This window comes from Pseudophryne corroboree, chromosome 8, assembly GCF_028390025.1.
Source record: "Pseudophryne corroboree isolate aPseCor3 chromosome 8, aPseCor3.hap2, whole genome shotgun sequence".
Lineage (NCBI taxonomy): Eukaryota > Metazoa > Chordata > Amphibia > Anura > Myobatrachidae > Pseudophryne > Pseudophryne corroboree.
In genome coordinates, this window is record NC_086451.1 from 342943724 (window position 1) to 342959901 (window position 16178).

A 16178-nucleotide genomic window follows, 5' to 3' on the forward strand; every position below is an offset into this window, starting at 1 on the left:
CAGTCAACTGAATTTACCAATTAAGCTGTAGGAACATCTCAAGGCTGTAACATAACAAAATGTGGAAAAAGTGAAGCGCTGTGAATACTTTCCGGATGCACTGTATGTGATACGGCATGCATGCATTTCATATCCAGATTTATGATGTCACGCCTAGATCACACCACTAATGTACCCACATTTATAATTCAAATTGATTTTATCTCATGCTTTAATGAATACAAGAAAATCAAATGTGGGGCTCAACAAGTTCTTTAGAAGGTCCTATTCAGCTATAGATCCAAAAGGTCATAAGCAAAAGATACACACAATACATTTCTGGAATTTATCCATATGAGAAATAGTCCCCAATAAGTTGCTTTGTTAGTCTTGGTCCAGATATGTCCTCCTAAATCGTTGCAGTTTCACCAAACAGCCCCTCTTGACACGACAGGTCGCGTTTGAATCTTCTAGTGTCAGGTGTCTTTTTTGCGACTTTTTTCCAATACAAGCTCTGTTCTGCTCCGTATATAGGACCTAATTCAGACCTGATCGCAGCAGCAAAAAAAAATTTCTAATGGGCAAAACCATGTGCACTGCAGGTGGGGCAGATATTACATGCAGAGTTAGATTTGGGTGGGTTATTTTGTTTCTGTGCAGGGTAAATACAGCCTGCTTTATTTTTACACTGCAGTTTAGATTTCAGTTTGAACACACCCCACCCAAATCTAACTTTCTCTGCACATGTGCCCCACCTGCAGTGCTCATGGTTTTGCCCATTAGAGAAAAATTTTGCTGCTGCGATCAGGTCTGAATTAGGCCCATAGATTCAAGGGGCTCTTCAGAGGTGGACGCAGAGGTCCAAAAATCGCAAATAGGTGATTTGCGGACGTCTGCGCACGCGAGGTATCATGATGCTTCTGGGATGCGATCGCATCATGGTTGACAGGTGGTGGGCATCCAGGGGCAGCAGCGCTAGGAGGGAGTGGACCAGAAAACACCGGGGTGTCATGGCCGTATTCGAGGACGGCTGATGACATTGCTGAATTTCCTGCACTCAGGAAACATGGCAGCGTTGCTCCTGCCTACGCAACCAGGCTGCATAGGCAGGTGTCAGCCTCTATTTGAGGTTTTTGCAATGCGATCGCAATTGAATTGCGATCACATCGCTGGGTGGCGCCACACACATGCTGGGAGGCCCTCTGCATGCGATTTTAGTGGTCGCAGTGTTTGCTAAAATAGCAAATACTGCGATCAACTCTGAATAGCCCCCTCAGTCACACACACTATACCAGTGTCATCAAATTAATCATGCCTCTTAATTGCTTTGCGACTAAGATGCATTTTTGGCAAAAAAATACGCCCGGCGCTAGCAGAGCTGCGTCAGCCCTGGTGGCTCACTCAGGCAACTCGCTCTGCATGAAGTATTGAGGTTAGATGTATGAGGACACATCTGTATATACGACAATGCCAATTCAAATAGATTATTAAAGCTCACCACCCCCCTCCGTCATCTGCTGAATGGGTTGCTCTTGTAAATTCTACCCTTTCCCATGAGCACCTTATGTACACTAAGCGTATTTCCTTATTAAAATTTGATAAAATTTGGGCTCCCTGGAAGAACTCTCCGTACTCTATTGACCCCCTACTTTAAACAATGCATACATATGTCGATTGCTCCTGTGTACTGCTTCTAATACGGCCCGGCTCGCCTTTTTTCAGTATCTCCCCTTGATTTCTAACATGACATTTGATTCTTTCGTTTTTCTCTTCTATGTCTGTTTTATTTTGTTCTGATGAGTGGATGTGACTACGTCCTATATCCACATAATGCAATAATTTGGAGAAATACTTATAAAGCACGTCTTTGATTTTATAGATGTTTATTAGAAATGTTTATTGTATCGTTATATTTTTTTGTTCTTTTCTCATGCAAAACAATAAAAAATACTTGATTTAAAAAATAAAATAAAAGCTCACCACCAACGAGTAGATGGCGGTAATACAGCTGTTTTATGGAGTTGCGTTGTTTTTTAACAGCCCCGGATGAAAATTTGGAGTAGGGCCCTCAGGGTACCTGGTCTCCTCTGCAGCTAGTTCCTAAACATCAGCTGTATCTGTGTCTCCAGCTTACTATGGTAAATGTTGTTAATGATTGCAGGGGCGGGCTATGAGAAAAGAAAAAAAAAAAGAAAAGACAAAGTGGAGATTGGTTGTCGGCCTTGATTTACAAAATCGCATATCAGCATATTAGACTAGTGTTAATCTGCATAAGTGAGATCTGGATGCCCCTGAAAAAGCTAACAGGCAAAATCTGGACCAGGTTTATTCAAAGTAACACTAGTCTCATATGCGGATATAGGGGGTCATTCTGACCTGAATACTCGCTGCAGTTCTTTGCAGCGCAGCGTTCAGGTCAGAACTGTGTGTGCCGGCGCATGGCTGACAGCCAATGGCCGTTGTTGCCTAGCGATCGCCTCTGCCTGATTGACAGACAGAGGCGGGAGGGGGCGGCACGGCGGTGTTTGGCCGCCGTTATGTGGGCGTGGTCCAGCCAACACAGGCGTGGCCGGACCGTGCGGGGGGCGGGCCGCAGCGGCCGAGTGACGTCACACGCAGCTGCTGCGAGCCGGGCAGCAACGAGTAGCTCCCGGCCAGCATGCAAAAGCTGCACTGGCCGGGAGCTACTCCTGAAGTACAAAAGCATCGCTGCTGTGCGATGCTTTGGTACTTCAGCGATGGGGCAGGGACTGACAAGCGGGGCAGGCTAGCCCTGTGCTGGGCATCCCCCCGCATGTCTGTGTTCCTGAACGTAGCTGTGCTAAATTTTGCACAGCTACGATCAACTCAGAATGACATAGTTGAATGCAAAACTTTGGGCATCTATCATTAAATTGCATGTATCGTATGGTGCTGATTCTGAGTCAGACGCGATCTTTTGCCTTTGTCGCATCTGTAACTTTATGCTGATGCCAATATCAGTCCTTCCTCTGGTGTACAGCCATGCATCTGAGCGGGCTGGGTCCACTCTGAACGGCTGCAGTTGTAGCCAACAGAAGCACCAGAGAATGGTCTCCAATGTAAGAGGTTATGGGGTCTATTCAATGCAAGTCGGAATTCCCGACTTGTAGGAAAAACGTCAGTTTCCGACAATTTTAAGGTCGAATCCAGATTCGACCTATTCAATCAAACTGCCGTTTTTATATGACAAGTCAGAAATTTCGACTTGTCGGAAACCACGTGGTTCGTCGGATTAGCCGCGGATCCATGTGTTTTGTTGGCTTTGCAGCCAAATCCGACAGGTTTTAGCCCCCTTTCTGACAATGTCAATCCGACTTTTAAAAAAAGTTGAATTGGCGTTGTTGGGAACGGCCAAAACCTGTCAGATTTGGCAGCAAATTGAATACTGAAATGTCGGATCCTTTCCATCAGACATCAATTGAATAGACCCCCTAAGCATCTTGGTCAGAAAAACCACTGCTGAAACAGGCCCGCGTCAGTCCCATAACACGCACTTAAGAAGGAAGACCACCTACCAGTCACTGCCCAGGAACGGCCATTGCGTTCCAGAGTCTATGCAGTCTAATCGGTACTGTGACTGCGTACACACTTAAGGACGCATGCATGGGCGCAAAGATTGACAACTCCATGAACATGCGGCTGATATCTACAAGTGTAGATATAACACCTTTTTGGAAGGTATACCGTCCTAGGCGCTTAAATAAAAATTGTGAACAAACAATATGGTGTAGTCACTTATTCAAAAGACTTCAGTGTTGTTCCATCTGTTGATAATTTGCTTGATTTCAACGATGCAGTGCATGCAAATAAAGAAAAAATATATATAGTGTAATACAGTTTTGCGTGAACAAAAATTTCTTCATGAATTACATATGATGTAACTTTATAAGTGATAATAAATCCAATATTTAGACAAGGCGTACCCCACTCACTATGTGAATGAAGCAAACTAAGCACATCAAGGTATCTTTAATCAATGAAGCATGGAGTACCCAACTCACAATGTCACAAATGGTTTGAAGCTCATCAAGGTATCTTTCTTGTGGAATTTGGACCTTATCTTTCGACCCAAGTTGCTTTGATCCACGTGTACCCAAAACAAACAAAAACAAATTCTCCAATGTGTAGTAGAGCTTCCAAAACCATGTGGGATGTACAATAACTATACAGTAACGTACTTTTAAGATCAATGTTTTAATTATTTTAAGAATAATAAGCGTACCCCACTCACACAAATGAGGTGCTTTCTATACACATCAAGGTATCTTTAGTAATCTTGTATGCAGGAGTATAGAATGCGTACCCTACTCACAGAATTATGCGAGCAAAGCCCATCAAGGTTTCTTTCATTTTCAATTTCCTCTCCAAAGAAAAAAGGCTGGATGTTTCTTAAAACCATAAAAATTTATTGTGCAAAACCCCAATCGGTAGGGGAAAGTTCCAATGAAACAGAGAATACAGTAAAATACCAATAAAGGAAAAACAAAATCACAAAGTTAAAAACATGAACCATCCATGCTGAAACTCTGGAGGTATTTCTCCAAAAAAAACAACAATGGCCCTCATTCCGAGTTGATCGCTCGCAAGGCGAATTTAGCAGAGTTGCTCACGCTAAGCCTACGCCTACTGGGAGTGTATCTTAGCTTCTTAAAATTGCGACCGATGTCTTCGCAATATTGCGATTTCAAACTACTTAGCAGTTTCAGAGTAGCTTCAGACTTACTCGGCATCTGCGATCAGTTCAGTGCTTGTCGTTCCTGGTTTGATGTCATAAACACACCCAGCGTTCGCCCAGACACTCCCCCGTTTCTCCGGCCACTCCTGCGTTTTTTCCGGAAACGGTAGCGTTTTTATCCACAAGCCCCTAAAACGCCGTGTTTCCGCCCAGTAACACCCATTTCCTGTCAATCACACTACGTTCGCCGGAGCGAAGAAAAAGCCGTGAGTAAAAATACTATCTTCATTGTAAAATTACTTGGCGCAGTCGCAGTGCGAATATTGCGCATGCGTACTAAGCGGAATTTCACTGCGATGCGATGAAAATTACCGAGCGAACGACTCGGAATGAGGGCCAATATCCTCAAGAGATTACCTTATCCAGAGTTCAGCTGCGTACCATGGATGGATGAAAAAAGCTGGCTATCCCCACTCCTGTTTGTCAGTCAATGCATTTCGGCCTAAATGACCTTTTTCAAGATGGGGGTTTTGTACAATAAATTTTTATTCTTAAAATAATTAAAACATTGAAAGATAAGGTCCAAATTCCACAAGAAAGATACCTTGATGAGCTTCAGACCATTTGTGACATTGTGAGTTGGGTACTCCATGCTTCATTGATTAAAGATACCTTGATGTGCTTAGTTTGCTTCATTCACATAGTGAGTGGGGTACGCCTTGTCTAAATATTGGATTTATTATCACTTATAGAGTTACGTCATATGTAATTCATGAAGAAATTTTTGTTGACGCAAAACTGTATTACACTATATATATATTTTTCTTTATTTGCATGCACTGCATCGTTGAAATCAAGCAAATTATCAACAGATGGAACAACACTGAAGTCTTTTGAATAAGTGACTACACCATATTGTTTGTTCACAATTTTTATTTAAGCGCCTAGGACGGTATACCATCCAAAAATTTGTTTTATCTAGGCTTGTATGTAGATGTTTGGTGACATCTAGGGAGGCAGAACATCTAGGGCAGCTTTTTTTGTTTTAGCGCCACATAGCAGGGATTCTCCACTTTTTTTGTTTCACGTTTGATATCTACAAGTGATCAGACAGCTGACACATCCTCTGCAGGTCACAAACATAACATAATATTGCTTCACACTTAAATCCACGATAATGGAAGACATCAGAAACAAATGATAGGTATATGGTTACAGCAAGAGGAACTCCACTGTAATTCTAATAGTACATTTTGATATGTTTTGTGCAATAAGTTGGCCTAAGGGGTTGTCACAAACTCATGGGTGGGAAGTGGATGCTTGCCTATACTTTGGGATGACTGAGACCCAGAACAGAGACGTGGAGTCTAATGTGCTGGTGGTTTTCACCAGGGACCCTGCAAGGAGGTGTGGATTTAGCAGGTCGCGGCCCTCTGTCTGGGCTCCCTTGTGTAGGTGCTGGTATACACTGAGGTGGAACTGGAATACGTCGTAAAACGTACAGTGCGTAGTCAACAATCCAGGTCAGAACCAGACGGATGACAGCTGCTATGTCGCTGCCACCTGGATTTGTGTTCAGACGCCCACCGGCGGCTTTGCAGATCCCACCAGCTGTGTATGAAGATGCAGTATCTGTCACAGATCAATGGATTACTAAAGTTCAGATTAGCTCCATGGCCGCACAGCATGTCCACAAGATATGACATGCCGGAGATATTGCAGCTACTAACGGGGTCTCAGGCTCAAACACACCCCAAGATGGTTGAAATACTCCTGCGTTTTGCTGCCGCTCTCTGTTACTTCCTTGAAACGCTTTCAAATAAATCCTTTCCGTGACCTCCATCGCAGTACGACTTGGGTGCATGTGTATATGGCCGATTATCACTCCTCTTCGGATGCATATATCTCTGAATGAGGCCCTTTTTCTCCTACTTATATGAACCTTGCCTTGGATTCAGCATGAGTACAGGGCTTTGTATCATGGAACTGGTTCTGAGTAGAGGTAAATGGTGTGATGGTTTATTGTACACTTTATTTGAAAATGACCTGATTGTCTCTTAACTAATAAAGCTTTTCTGCATGTGTTATTATATAATTGGAAAGTTAAATGAGAATTGCATTCACTGCAGATGGTTGTTTTGCAGGTGGTCAGATGGCTGTGGTATGTTCCCATCAGCTGCAGTTGACACCCTAATTTGTGTGCCAGTTGCATTTATCATAGTTCTGACGGGATCAGTATGAATTACTGGTAGGTGGTATGCCGACCGTCAGTATACTCGCAGCGGCATCCTGTCTGCCAATATGACAGCAGTGGGGCGAGCGCAAATAGTCTTCTTGCGGGCTCGGTGGCTTGCTACGCTCGCCAAAGGTTCTATTCCCACTCTATGGGTGTCATGGACACCCACAAGTAGGAATAGCCCATGTGCGCCGGGATTCCGTCTATCAGCATTGCCGGCTGTCGGGATTCTGACGCCAGTATCCTGACAGCCGACAAATTATCTGCATCTCGTTCTTACTGTGAGACAGGGAACTTAGGAACCACAGTGCTGAGTGTCTATTGATTATTTATTTATTAACCGTTTCTTGTATTGCGCAGCATATTCCGTTGCGCTTACAGTTAGAAGAACCATAACAGGACAAACTGGGCAAAAACAGACAGATTTAGAGGTAGGAGGGCCCTTGCTAGGTTCTTAATGGGTTGTATGAGACGATCACCCAGCAATGTTGGCCAAGGGTCGGGAGGGTGTGAGAACAAAGAAAGACAAAATATGTGAGGTTATGTGTCCTGTACTAAGAGGATGTTATTAGATAGGGAAGCATTGAAGGTTATGTGGGTGGGTCTGGAATTTGATAGGCTTGTCTGAAGAGATGAGTTTTCAGGGAACGTTTAAAGGTTTGGAGACTAGGGGTGAGTCTTATTGTGTGTGGGAGGGCATTCCACAGAGTGGGGGAAGCACGGATAAAGGGGGTAATTCCAAGTTGATCGCAGCAGGAAATTTTTTAGCAGTTGGGCAAAACCATGTGCACTGCAGGGGAGGCAGATATAACATGTGCAGAGAGTGATAGATTTGGGTGTGGTGAGTTCAATCTGCAATCTTAATTGCAGTGTAAAAATAAAGCAGCCAGTATTTACCCTGCACAGAAACAAAATAACCCACCCAAATCTAACTCTCTCTGCAAATGTTATATCTGCCCCCCCTGCAGTGCACATAGTTTTGCACAACTGCTAAAAAATTTCCTGCTGCGATCAACTTGTAATTACCCCCCATGTGCACTGCAGGAGAGGCAGATATAACATGTGCAGAGAGAGAGAGATTTTGGTGTGGTGAGTTCAATCTGCTATCTAAATTGCAGTGTAAAAATAAGGCAGCCAGTATTTACCGTGCACAGAAACAAAATAACCGACCCAAATCTAACTCTCTCTGCAAATGTTATATCTGCCCCTCCTGCAGTGCACATAGTTTTGCACAACTGCTAAAAAATTTACTGCTGCGATCAACTTGTAATTACCCCCAAAGTCCTGTAATTTTGAGTGGGAGCAAGTAATACATGTGGATGAGAGACGCAGATCTTGTGCAGAGCGGAGAGGTCTGGTAGGGAGATATTTTGAGATGAGTGAAGAGATGTATGTTGGTGCAGTTTGGTTAATAGCCTTGTATGTAAGTAAAAATGTTTTATATGTAATACGGTAGAATACCGGTAACCAATGGAGGGACTGACAGAGCGGATCAGCAGATGATGAATGTCTAGCGAGGAAGATTAGCCTCGCAGCTGCATTTAGAATGGATTGTAGTGGTGAGAGCCTATGTTTGGGAAGACCAGTCAGGAGACTATTACAATAATCAATGCAGGAGATAATGAGAGTATGGATTACAGTTTTTGTTGTGTAAGATATGGTCGCATTTTGAATATGTATGTTAGATGTATGTAACATGATTTTGAGACAGATTGAATGTGGGGAACAAAGGACAGTTCAGAGTCAAGAATGACACCTAGTGGGTAGGGATGATTGCCAAGTTATCAACAGTGATAGAGATATCAGGTTGGAAACTACTATTGGCCGGTGGAAATATAATTAATTGTGTTTTGAAAATATTAAGTTTGAGGTGGCGAGATGTCATCCAAGATGAAATGGCAGAAAGGCATTCAGTGACACGGTCCAATACAGATGGTGATAAATCTGGGGAGGATAGGTAGATTTGAGTATCATACGCATACAGATGATACTGAAATCCGAAAGAGCTGATTAGTTTGCCAAGAGATGAGGTATAGATAGAGAAAAGCAGAGGACCTAAGACTGAGCCTTGCGGTACTCCAACTGAGAGAGGTAGCAAAGAGGAGGTGGAATCAGAGAAACGAACACTGAAGGAGCGATTAGATAAGTAGGATGAGAACCAAGTAAGGGCTGCATTGATCTGCCACTAGTTCTGTAAAGTTACTCCTAGGTGCACACCTACCTCAGCCTTTCTTCTGTCTGACACATCTGGTAATACATTATCATTTATGATTTAAGGAAGTCCCATTTAGATAGTAGGTGTACAGTGAACAAGTAGACCATTCATTGAGCTGCAATCATTAGCCCTAAACTACATTCAGTAGTTCTCAGGGACTCAGGTAGTGCATACACAGGAGAATATTGATAGAGTTATTGATAGACCTGTTTGGTCATGCTTACAGAGATCTGCTTTATAAATATCTCACTTTATGCTTAATTAATGTTCTGTAAGATCAGTCATTGCATTTATATCAGAGGCTCTTAACCCCGTCTGCACAGAGTACCAAGAGTGCAGGTTTCCAGATCTCCTTGCAGCATCCCAGGTGTAAAGTCAGTGGCTAATTAGTACACTTGTACTCTTGAGACAAGGGGGGTAATTCAGGTCTGATCGCTAGGGTGCGTTTTTTGCATCCCTGCGATCAGGTAGTTGCCGCCTCCAGGGGGAGGGGGAATTCGCTGTGCAAGTGTGCGTTTGGATGTGTAGCAGAGCTGCACAAACTAATTTTGTGCAGTCTCTGCACAGCCCAGCACTTACTCTTGCAGTGCGATGATCGGGGCCGGAGCTGACGTCAGAAACCCTCTCTCCAAACGCCTGGTCCCTCCTACGTTTTTCCGGATACTCCTTGAAAACGGTCAGTTGCCACCCACAAACGCCCTCTTCCTGTCAATCTCCTTGCGATCACCGGTGCGGTTGGATTTTTCACACCATCCTGGCGATCCCCGTCGCTACGGTCCATTGTGCATGCGCAGTTCAGACCTGATCTCCCGCTGTGTGAAAACACACAGCAGCGATCAGGTCTGAATTAGCCCCAAGATCTTGACAACATGCATTGGTACATAAGATAATATTTCTCTGTGTTCTGACATGCCATTAATGTGTCACTTATGCAGTGTACAACAAAAGCGCCTGAGATGGCACATACCCACTATTTGTTACCTTAATAAAAACAGTTACTAAAAGCCAACATAATTGACATGATTAACCGACTGCCTGTATGAGTACAGCTGAAGCTGCTGTTTAACCCTTCACTGCTGCTGCTGGGTCTTTGAGACCCAGCCATTCTGACTGTTGTTTGGTTGAATTTCGGAGGATACCTTCGTATCGTGTCGTTTAGTGTCCATTGACTGATGAAGCATAACAATGGCCCTTATTCCGAGTTGATAGCTCGCTAGCTACTTTCAGCAGCCGTGCAAACGCATAGTCTCCGCCAACGGGGGAGTGTATTTTCGCTTTGCAAGTGTGCGATCGCATCTGCAGCCAAGCGGTACAAAAACATTTTGTGCAAAACAAGACCAGCCCTGTAGTTACTTATCCTGTTTGATGATCCAGCGACGGAGGTCCCAGAATTGACGTTGGATACCCGCCCTGCAAACGCCTGGTCACGCCTGCGTTTTCACTACCACTCCCAGAAAACGGTCAGTTGACACCCATAAACGCCCTCTTCCTGTCAATCTCCTTGCGATCGGCTGTGCGAATGGAATCGGCGCTAGAAGCATTGCACAGCAACGATGCTGTTTGTACCCGTAAGACGCGTGTGCGCATTGCGGTGCATGCGCAGTTTTGCTGTTTTTTTACCTGATCGCTGCGAAAATCTGCAGCGTGCGATCAACTCTGAATGACCCCCAATGTGCTAGTCACGATTGCTCCAACAGCCCTTCCTTTGTCTGCCGGGTCTAAGAGAGCCAGCGTCAGTACTGAAGGAACTCTTACGTGCCTGTAGTCACTGCTGTACGGAGAAATTGCCACCGGTCAGAAGTTGAGGAAGATGCAGCAAATGCACCAACAAGGATAGAAAAACACAAGATTACTGTGTACAATGTAATCATTTTCTTTCTATGGAGCATGCAAAATTTATGTATGAGGAATGCTTAATAAATGCTGGACAATAATTTAATAAATAATTGTTTTCTGCGTGAATTAATAAAACAATTAATAGTTGGGGATTAACAAGGGGTTTTATTTCCATTCCTCATGTCATTCCTTTTAAATATCCATAGCATTCCTACAACAACACAGAAATCCAAATGGGTCTCACAGACCCAACGCTGGTCATGTCACAAAAGTTGGCATCACTACTGGAGGGCTAGAGGTTATATAGTACTAATGGGTTGAATACTCTATCCTTTTATATTTTTGAAAACATGGAAAGTCAGGGTAAGACCTGCTATAGCTGCCGACTCTTCTGGAACATTAGGAGACCTCACCGGACTGCTGGCAATGTAAGCTACTGTAAACTCCTGAATCATGGTTATCCATGTAATGTCACCAAGTTGTACCCATTATAAAGTCACCTGCCGTCTCCCTGGCATTCAGCCATGCAATAGGCCCACTCTGGTTAGTCACGCTAATTACAGTAAGGAATATTTTGTATACTGTATGAGGTTTAAGATTTAAATCAGATGTTTTATGGAAACAAAACACAGAAACAACATCCCATATGTATATGTACGCCCAATAATAGTCACAAAATGGTGAATGTTTCTCATATGCATAGTAGTACCTTCCTATGTGTGAATGTATGTGGCTATACAGAGAGAATTTAATAAATGACCGTGTCCCTGCCCTATTTCAGCTCGCAACCTTCTACCATACATAGCTGCCTCCATTTTTTGTCAGAAACCATGTGACATACCAGAATGTTTTTGTACTACCCAGAGATAACAGATGCAAACATGGGGCACACAAATCCAGGTGTTAGCAGCGGGATATTATCCGAAAAAGTATTTTGTTACAATACAAAGCCTGATAGCCTCCACATTTCTCCTGCAGCTAGCTACCCAATGGCAATAGGGTAAGAATATAGGTAATCAGTGCTATGTATTTGTAACTGGAGGTATCTAACGTTATCTTGAGATTGTTAGCCTTTGAGCAGGCCCCTCTTGCCTCATTATCAGTTTTTTTTACTGTGTTTATCCATAATTGTGAAGTGCTACTAATGTGCTGGGACTGTAGGCCTAATTCAAGGTTGATTGCAAAATAACATTTACCTCTAATTGGCAAAGCCATGTGCACTGCAGGTGTGGCAGATATAACATGTGCAGAGAGAGTTAGATTTGGGTGGGTTATATTGTTTTTGTGCAGGGTAAATACTGGCTGCTTTATTTTTACACTGCAATTTAGATTTCAGTTTGAATACACCACACCCAAATCTAACTCTCTCTGCACATGTTATATCTGCCCCACCTGCTGTGCACATGTTATTTTACATTCAACCTTGAATTAGGCCCTGTGTGCAGTAAATGCTGCTGTAAGAACCATGACCCAGACCGTGATCACACCTAGAATGTCTCTGTTTCATGTCTTGCAGGTCTTATAACAATGGTTGTACTGAGAACATGAAGGCACATGCAGGCTACAAGAAGGTACCTGCAGTCCTCTGGGACTGTACCTGTGTCTGCTCACCTCCTCACGTGGACCGCATTCAGCTGCTATGCTGGCATTATTCGCCCCTTTACACAGGCATAGCAGTGGTCGTAAGGCAAAGTGGCAGAAATAGAATATATTTTAACTATTACTGTAATTGAATGGCTGGAACAATATGACGACTGACTTTGTTACTGACTACGAAGAATCTTTGTTTGATGACGTCTGTGAAAGAAATATGAAATAATGCATTTTCTATGTATGCCTATATGATCCTTTTATTGTAAATTGGACGGTCATTTTCTACATTTTGTTTGTGTTTCATTTTTCAAGAATAATAATAATAAAAAGAACGTAAATAACATGTAAATTACTCAACATATGACATCTATCAATGTGTGTGTTTACCACTGATTATCTACGTACAAGTTCTGGTAATACAAAATTGGAAGTGAATACTATGCAACATAATCACACATGGTTCTACAGATATGAAAATAGCCATAGTTAACAGAAAGCTCTTGTTTTCCAGGTTGTTATGAAGGATTCATTTCATATGTTATGTCTTTTCATTGTAGTGGGGGGTTCAGCTGCTGGCTGAATGGACATTGTTACAGCTATTATAATAATAATAATAATAATAATAGTATAAGACTGACATATCAATAAATGTTCTGATGAGCTAAATACTTTTGCACCAAAAGCATAAAAACTAATTTAAATGCGATACCTATAATGATTGACTGTAGGCCCGATTCAGCATGGAATGCATCTACGATGCATTCGCATGCTGAAACCCTTTTGCAGTGTGTGCATGCGCAGAAGCCGCACTGCGTGTGCGCATACAGTGAGATGCAACGGCATCTCACAAATGTGAATGCCTTTGCCTGATTGATGGGATGAGGCTTCACGGGGCGGGAGGGGGCGTCTATTCAGTGTTGAGGGGGGAGGAGCACGGTCCGTGCAATGCAGACGTGTCCGGACCATTTGTGGGAGGGCCATGTCAGTTGTATGATGTCACACGCAGCTTCTGCGATCCGAAACCTGGCAGGTAGCCGTCTGCCTTTGCAGCTAGGCTGCTCAGGAAGATGGGCTACCCTTAACATGCGAGCACTTCGCTGCTGCGCGAAATGTTCGCATGTTAGAGAGGGGTGGAGGGACCTGCATGCGCGGTGGACTTGCCCTGTGCTGGGCGCCACCCCCGCATGCTAGTGTAAAGGGTTGTAGTTGTGCGATTTTTCACTATTTTGGGTATATGTTGTGGACAGCGAGATTAACCAATAGCCTCTGTAAAATAACAATCACCAATGGTTTTTGCAACTGCGCCAGAGTAATCTGATATTTAATGCAATGTAATACAAAATGACAGTGTGTATTTGATCTCACTAAGTGGACATGTATGACCTATCCACTAATCATAGTAGAAATTAGTGTTTGTCATACATACACAAGTATTGCAAAAACAATACAAAACAAAAACATAGGACATATCCTCTTAATTAATAGAACGCAATAGACTGTGAACACATCCTGGCGTTCCTGGGAAGGGGAGAGTGCTTGTAACAAGGCGAGCTCTGCTTCATACAGGTGCCGGTGGAGAGCAGTCAGTGCGGAGTCCCCACTCCAGTATTCCCTGCATTAGTCCCCCCATCTACAAACGTAGGGGTACCCCACACGCCGTTCTAGTGCCCTCTTTTTGACCTCCCTGTTTACTGTTGGATCAACACAATACCATTTGCATAAGACATTCCAATGTGTATTTACAGTAGAGAGGTAGGACGCCGTCCTCTGTTACACAGACTAAAGTTTTTCTCCCATATGAGGACAAGTACAGTACATCAGGCTGTACAAGCCCCCCCCCTCCCCCCGCCTTTGTTCACTTAATAAATTGATTCCTTAGGCTGTACAACCCTCCCCCATTCTATTAATTAAGAGGATTTCTCTGACGTCCTAAGTGGATGCTGGGACTCCGTAAGGACCATGGGGAATAGCGGCTCCGCAGGAGACTGGGCACAACTATAAAGAAAGCTTTAGACTACTGGTGGGCACTGGCTCCTCCCACTATGACCTTCCTCCAGACTTCAGTTAGAATCTTGTGCCCGGCTGAGCTGGATGCACACTAGGGGCTCTCCTGAGCTCCTAGAAAGAAAGTATATTTAGGATTTTTATTTTACAGTGAGATCTGCTGGCAACAGACTCACTGCAGCGAGGGACTAAGGGGAGAAGAAGCGAACCTACCTAACAGGTGGTAGTTTGGGCTTCTTAGGCTACTGGACACCATTAGCTCCAGAGGGATCGACCGCAGGACCCGACCTTTGTGTTCGTTCCCGGAGCTGCGCCGCCGTCCCCCTTACAGAGCCAGAAGCATGGAGAGGTCCGGAAAATCGGCGGCAGAAGACTTCGGTCTTCACCAAGGTAGCGCACAGCACTGCAGCTGTGCGCCATTGCTCCTCATGTACACCTCACACTCCGGTCACTGATGGGTGCAGGGCGCTGGGGGGGCGCCCTGAGGGCAATATAAGACACCTTGGCTGGCAAATCTACATCATATATAGTCCTAGAAGCTATATAGATGTAAAAATACCCCTGCCAGTATTCCAGAAAAAGCGGGAGAAGTCCGCCGGAAAAGGGACGGGGCCATCTCCCTCAGCACACTGGCGCCATTTTTCCCTCACAGCTCCTCTAGAAGGAAGCTCCCTGGCTCTCCCCTGCAGTCTGAAAGCTACAGAAGGGTAAAAAAGAGAGGGGGGGCACTAAATTTAGGCGCAGGATATATATATATATATATATATATATATATATATATATATAAAAAGCAGCTATAAGGGAAAACACTCATTTATAGTGGGATCCCTGTGTTATATAGCGCTCTGGTGTGTGCTGGCATACTCTCTCTCTGTCTCCCCAAAGGGCTTTGTGGGGTCCTGTCCTCTGTCAGAGCATTCCCTTTGTGTTTGCGGTGTGTCGGTACGGCTGTGTCGACATGTTTGATGAGGAGGCTTATGTGGAGGCGGAGTAGATGCCTGTAAATGTGATGTCACCCCCTGCGGGGTCGACACCTGAGTGGATGGTGCTGTGGAAGGAATTACGCAACAGTGTCGACTCCTTGCATAAAAGGTTTGACGACATACCAAATGTGGGACAGCCAGCTTCTCAGCCTGTGCCTGCCCAGGTGTCTCAAAAGCCATCAGGGGCTCTAAAACGCCCGCTACCTCAGATGGCAGACACAGATGTCGACACGGATACTGACTCCAGTGTCGACGACGATGAGACTAATGTAACTTCCAGTAGGGCCACACGTTACATGATTGAGGCAATGAAAAATGTGTTGCACATTTCTGATGTTACCCCCGGTACCACAAAAAAGGGTATTATGTTTGGAGAGAAAAAACTACCAGTAGTTTTTCCTCCATCTGAGGAGTTAAATGAAGTGTGTGAAGAAGCGTGGGCTTCCCCTGATAAGAAGCTGGTAATTTCTAAGAGGTTACTAATGGCGTACCCTTTCCCGCCAGAGGATAGGTCACGTTGGGAAACATCCCCTAGAGTGGATAAAGCGCTCACACGCTTGTCAAAGAAGGTGGCACTACCGTCTCCGGATACGGCCGCCCTGAAGGAATCTGCTGATAGAAAGCAGGAGGCTATCC

The 16178-nt window shown here is 44.2% G+C and overlaps 1 protein-coding gene across 4 annotated transcripts in view; it reads left to right on the forward strand.

The window, feature by feature from the left end:
• Window positions 1-16178, forward strand: part of MOSPD1 (motile sperm domain containing 1) — a 136881-nt gene that overhangs the window by 77466 nt on the left and 43237 nt on the right. The window contains exon 6 of one of the 4 annotated variants that reach the window (XM_063937458.1): window positions 12479-12912. The exons of the other annotated variants lie outside the window; for them this stretch is intronic. Within the exon in view, the coding sequence (XP_063793528.1) occupies window positions 12479-12510 (32 nt within the window). The 3' untranslated portion in view covers window positions 12511-12912. Of the gene's footprint in view, window positions 1-12478; window positions 12913-16178 lie in introns of those variants that run through there. 4 annotated transcript variants of the gene reach the window in all.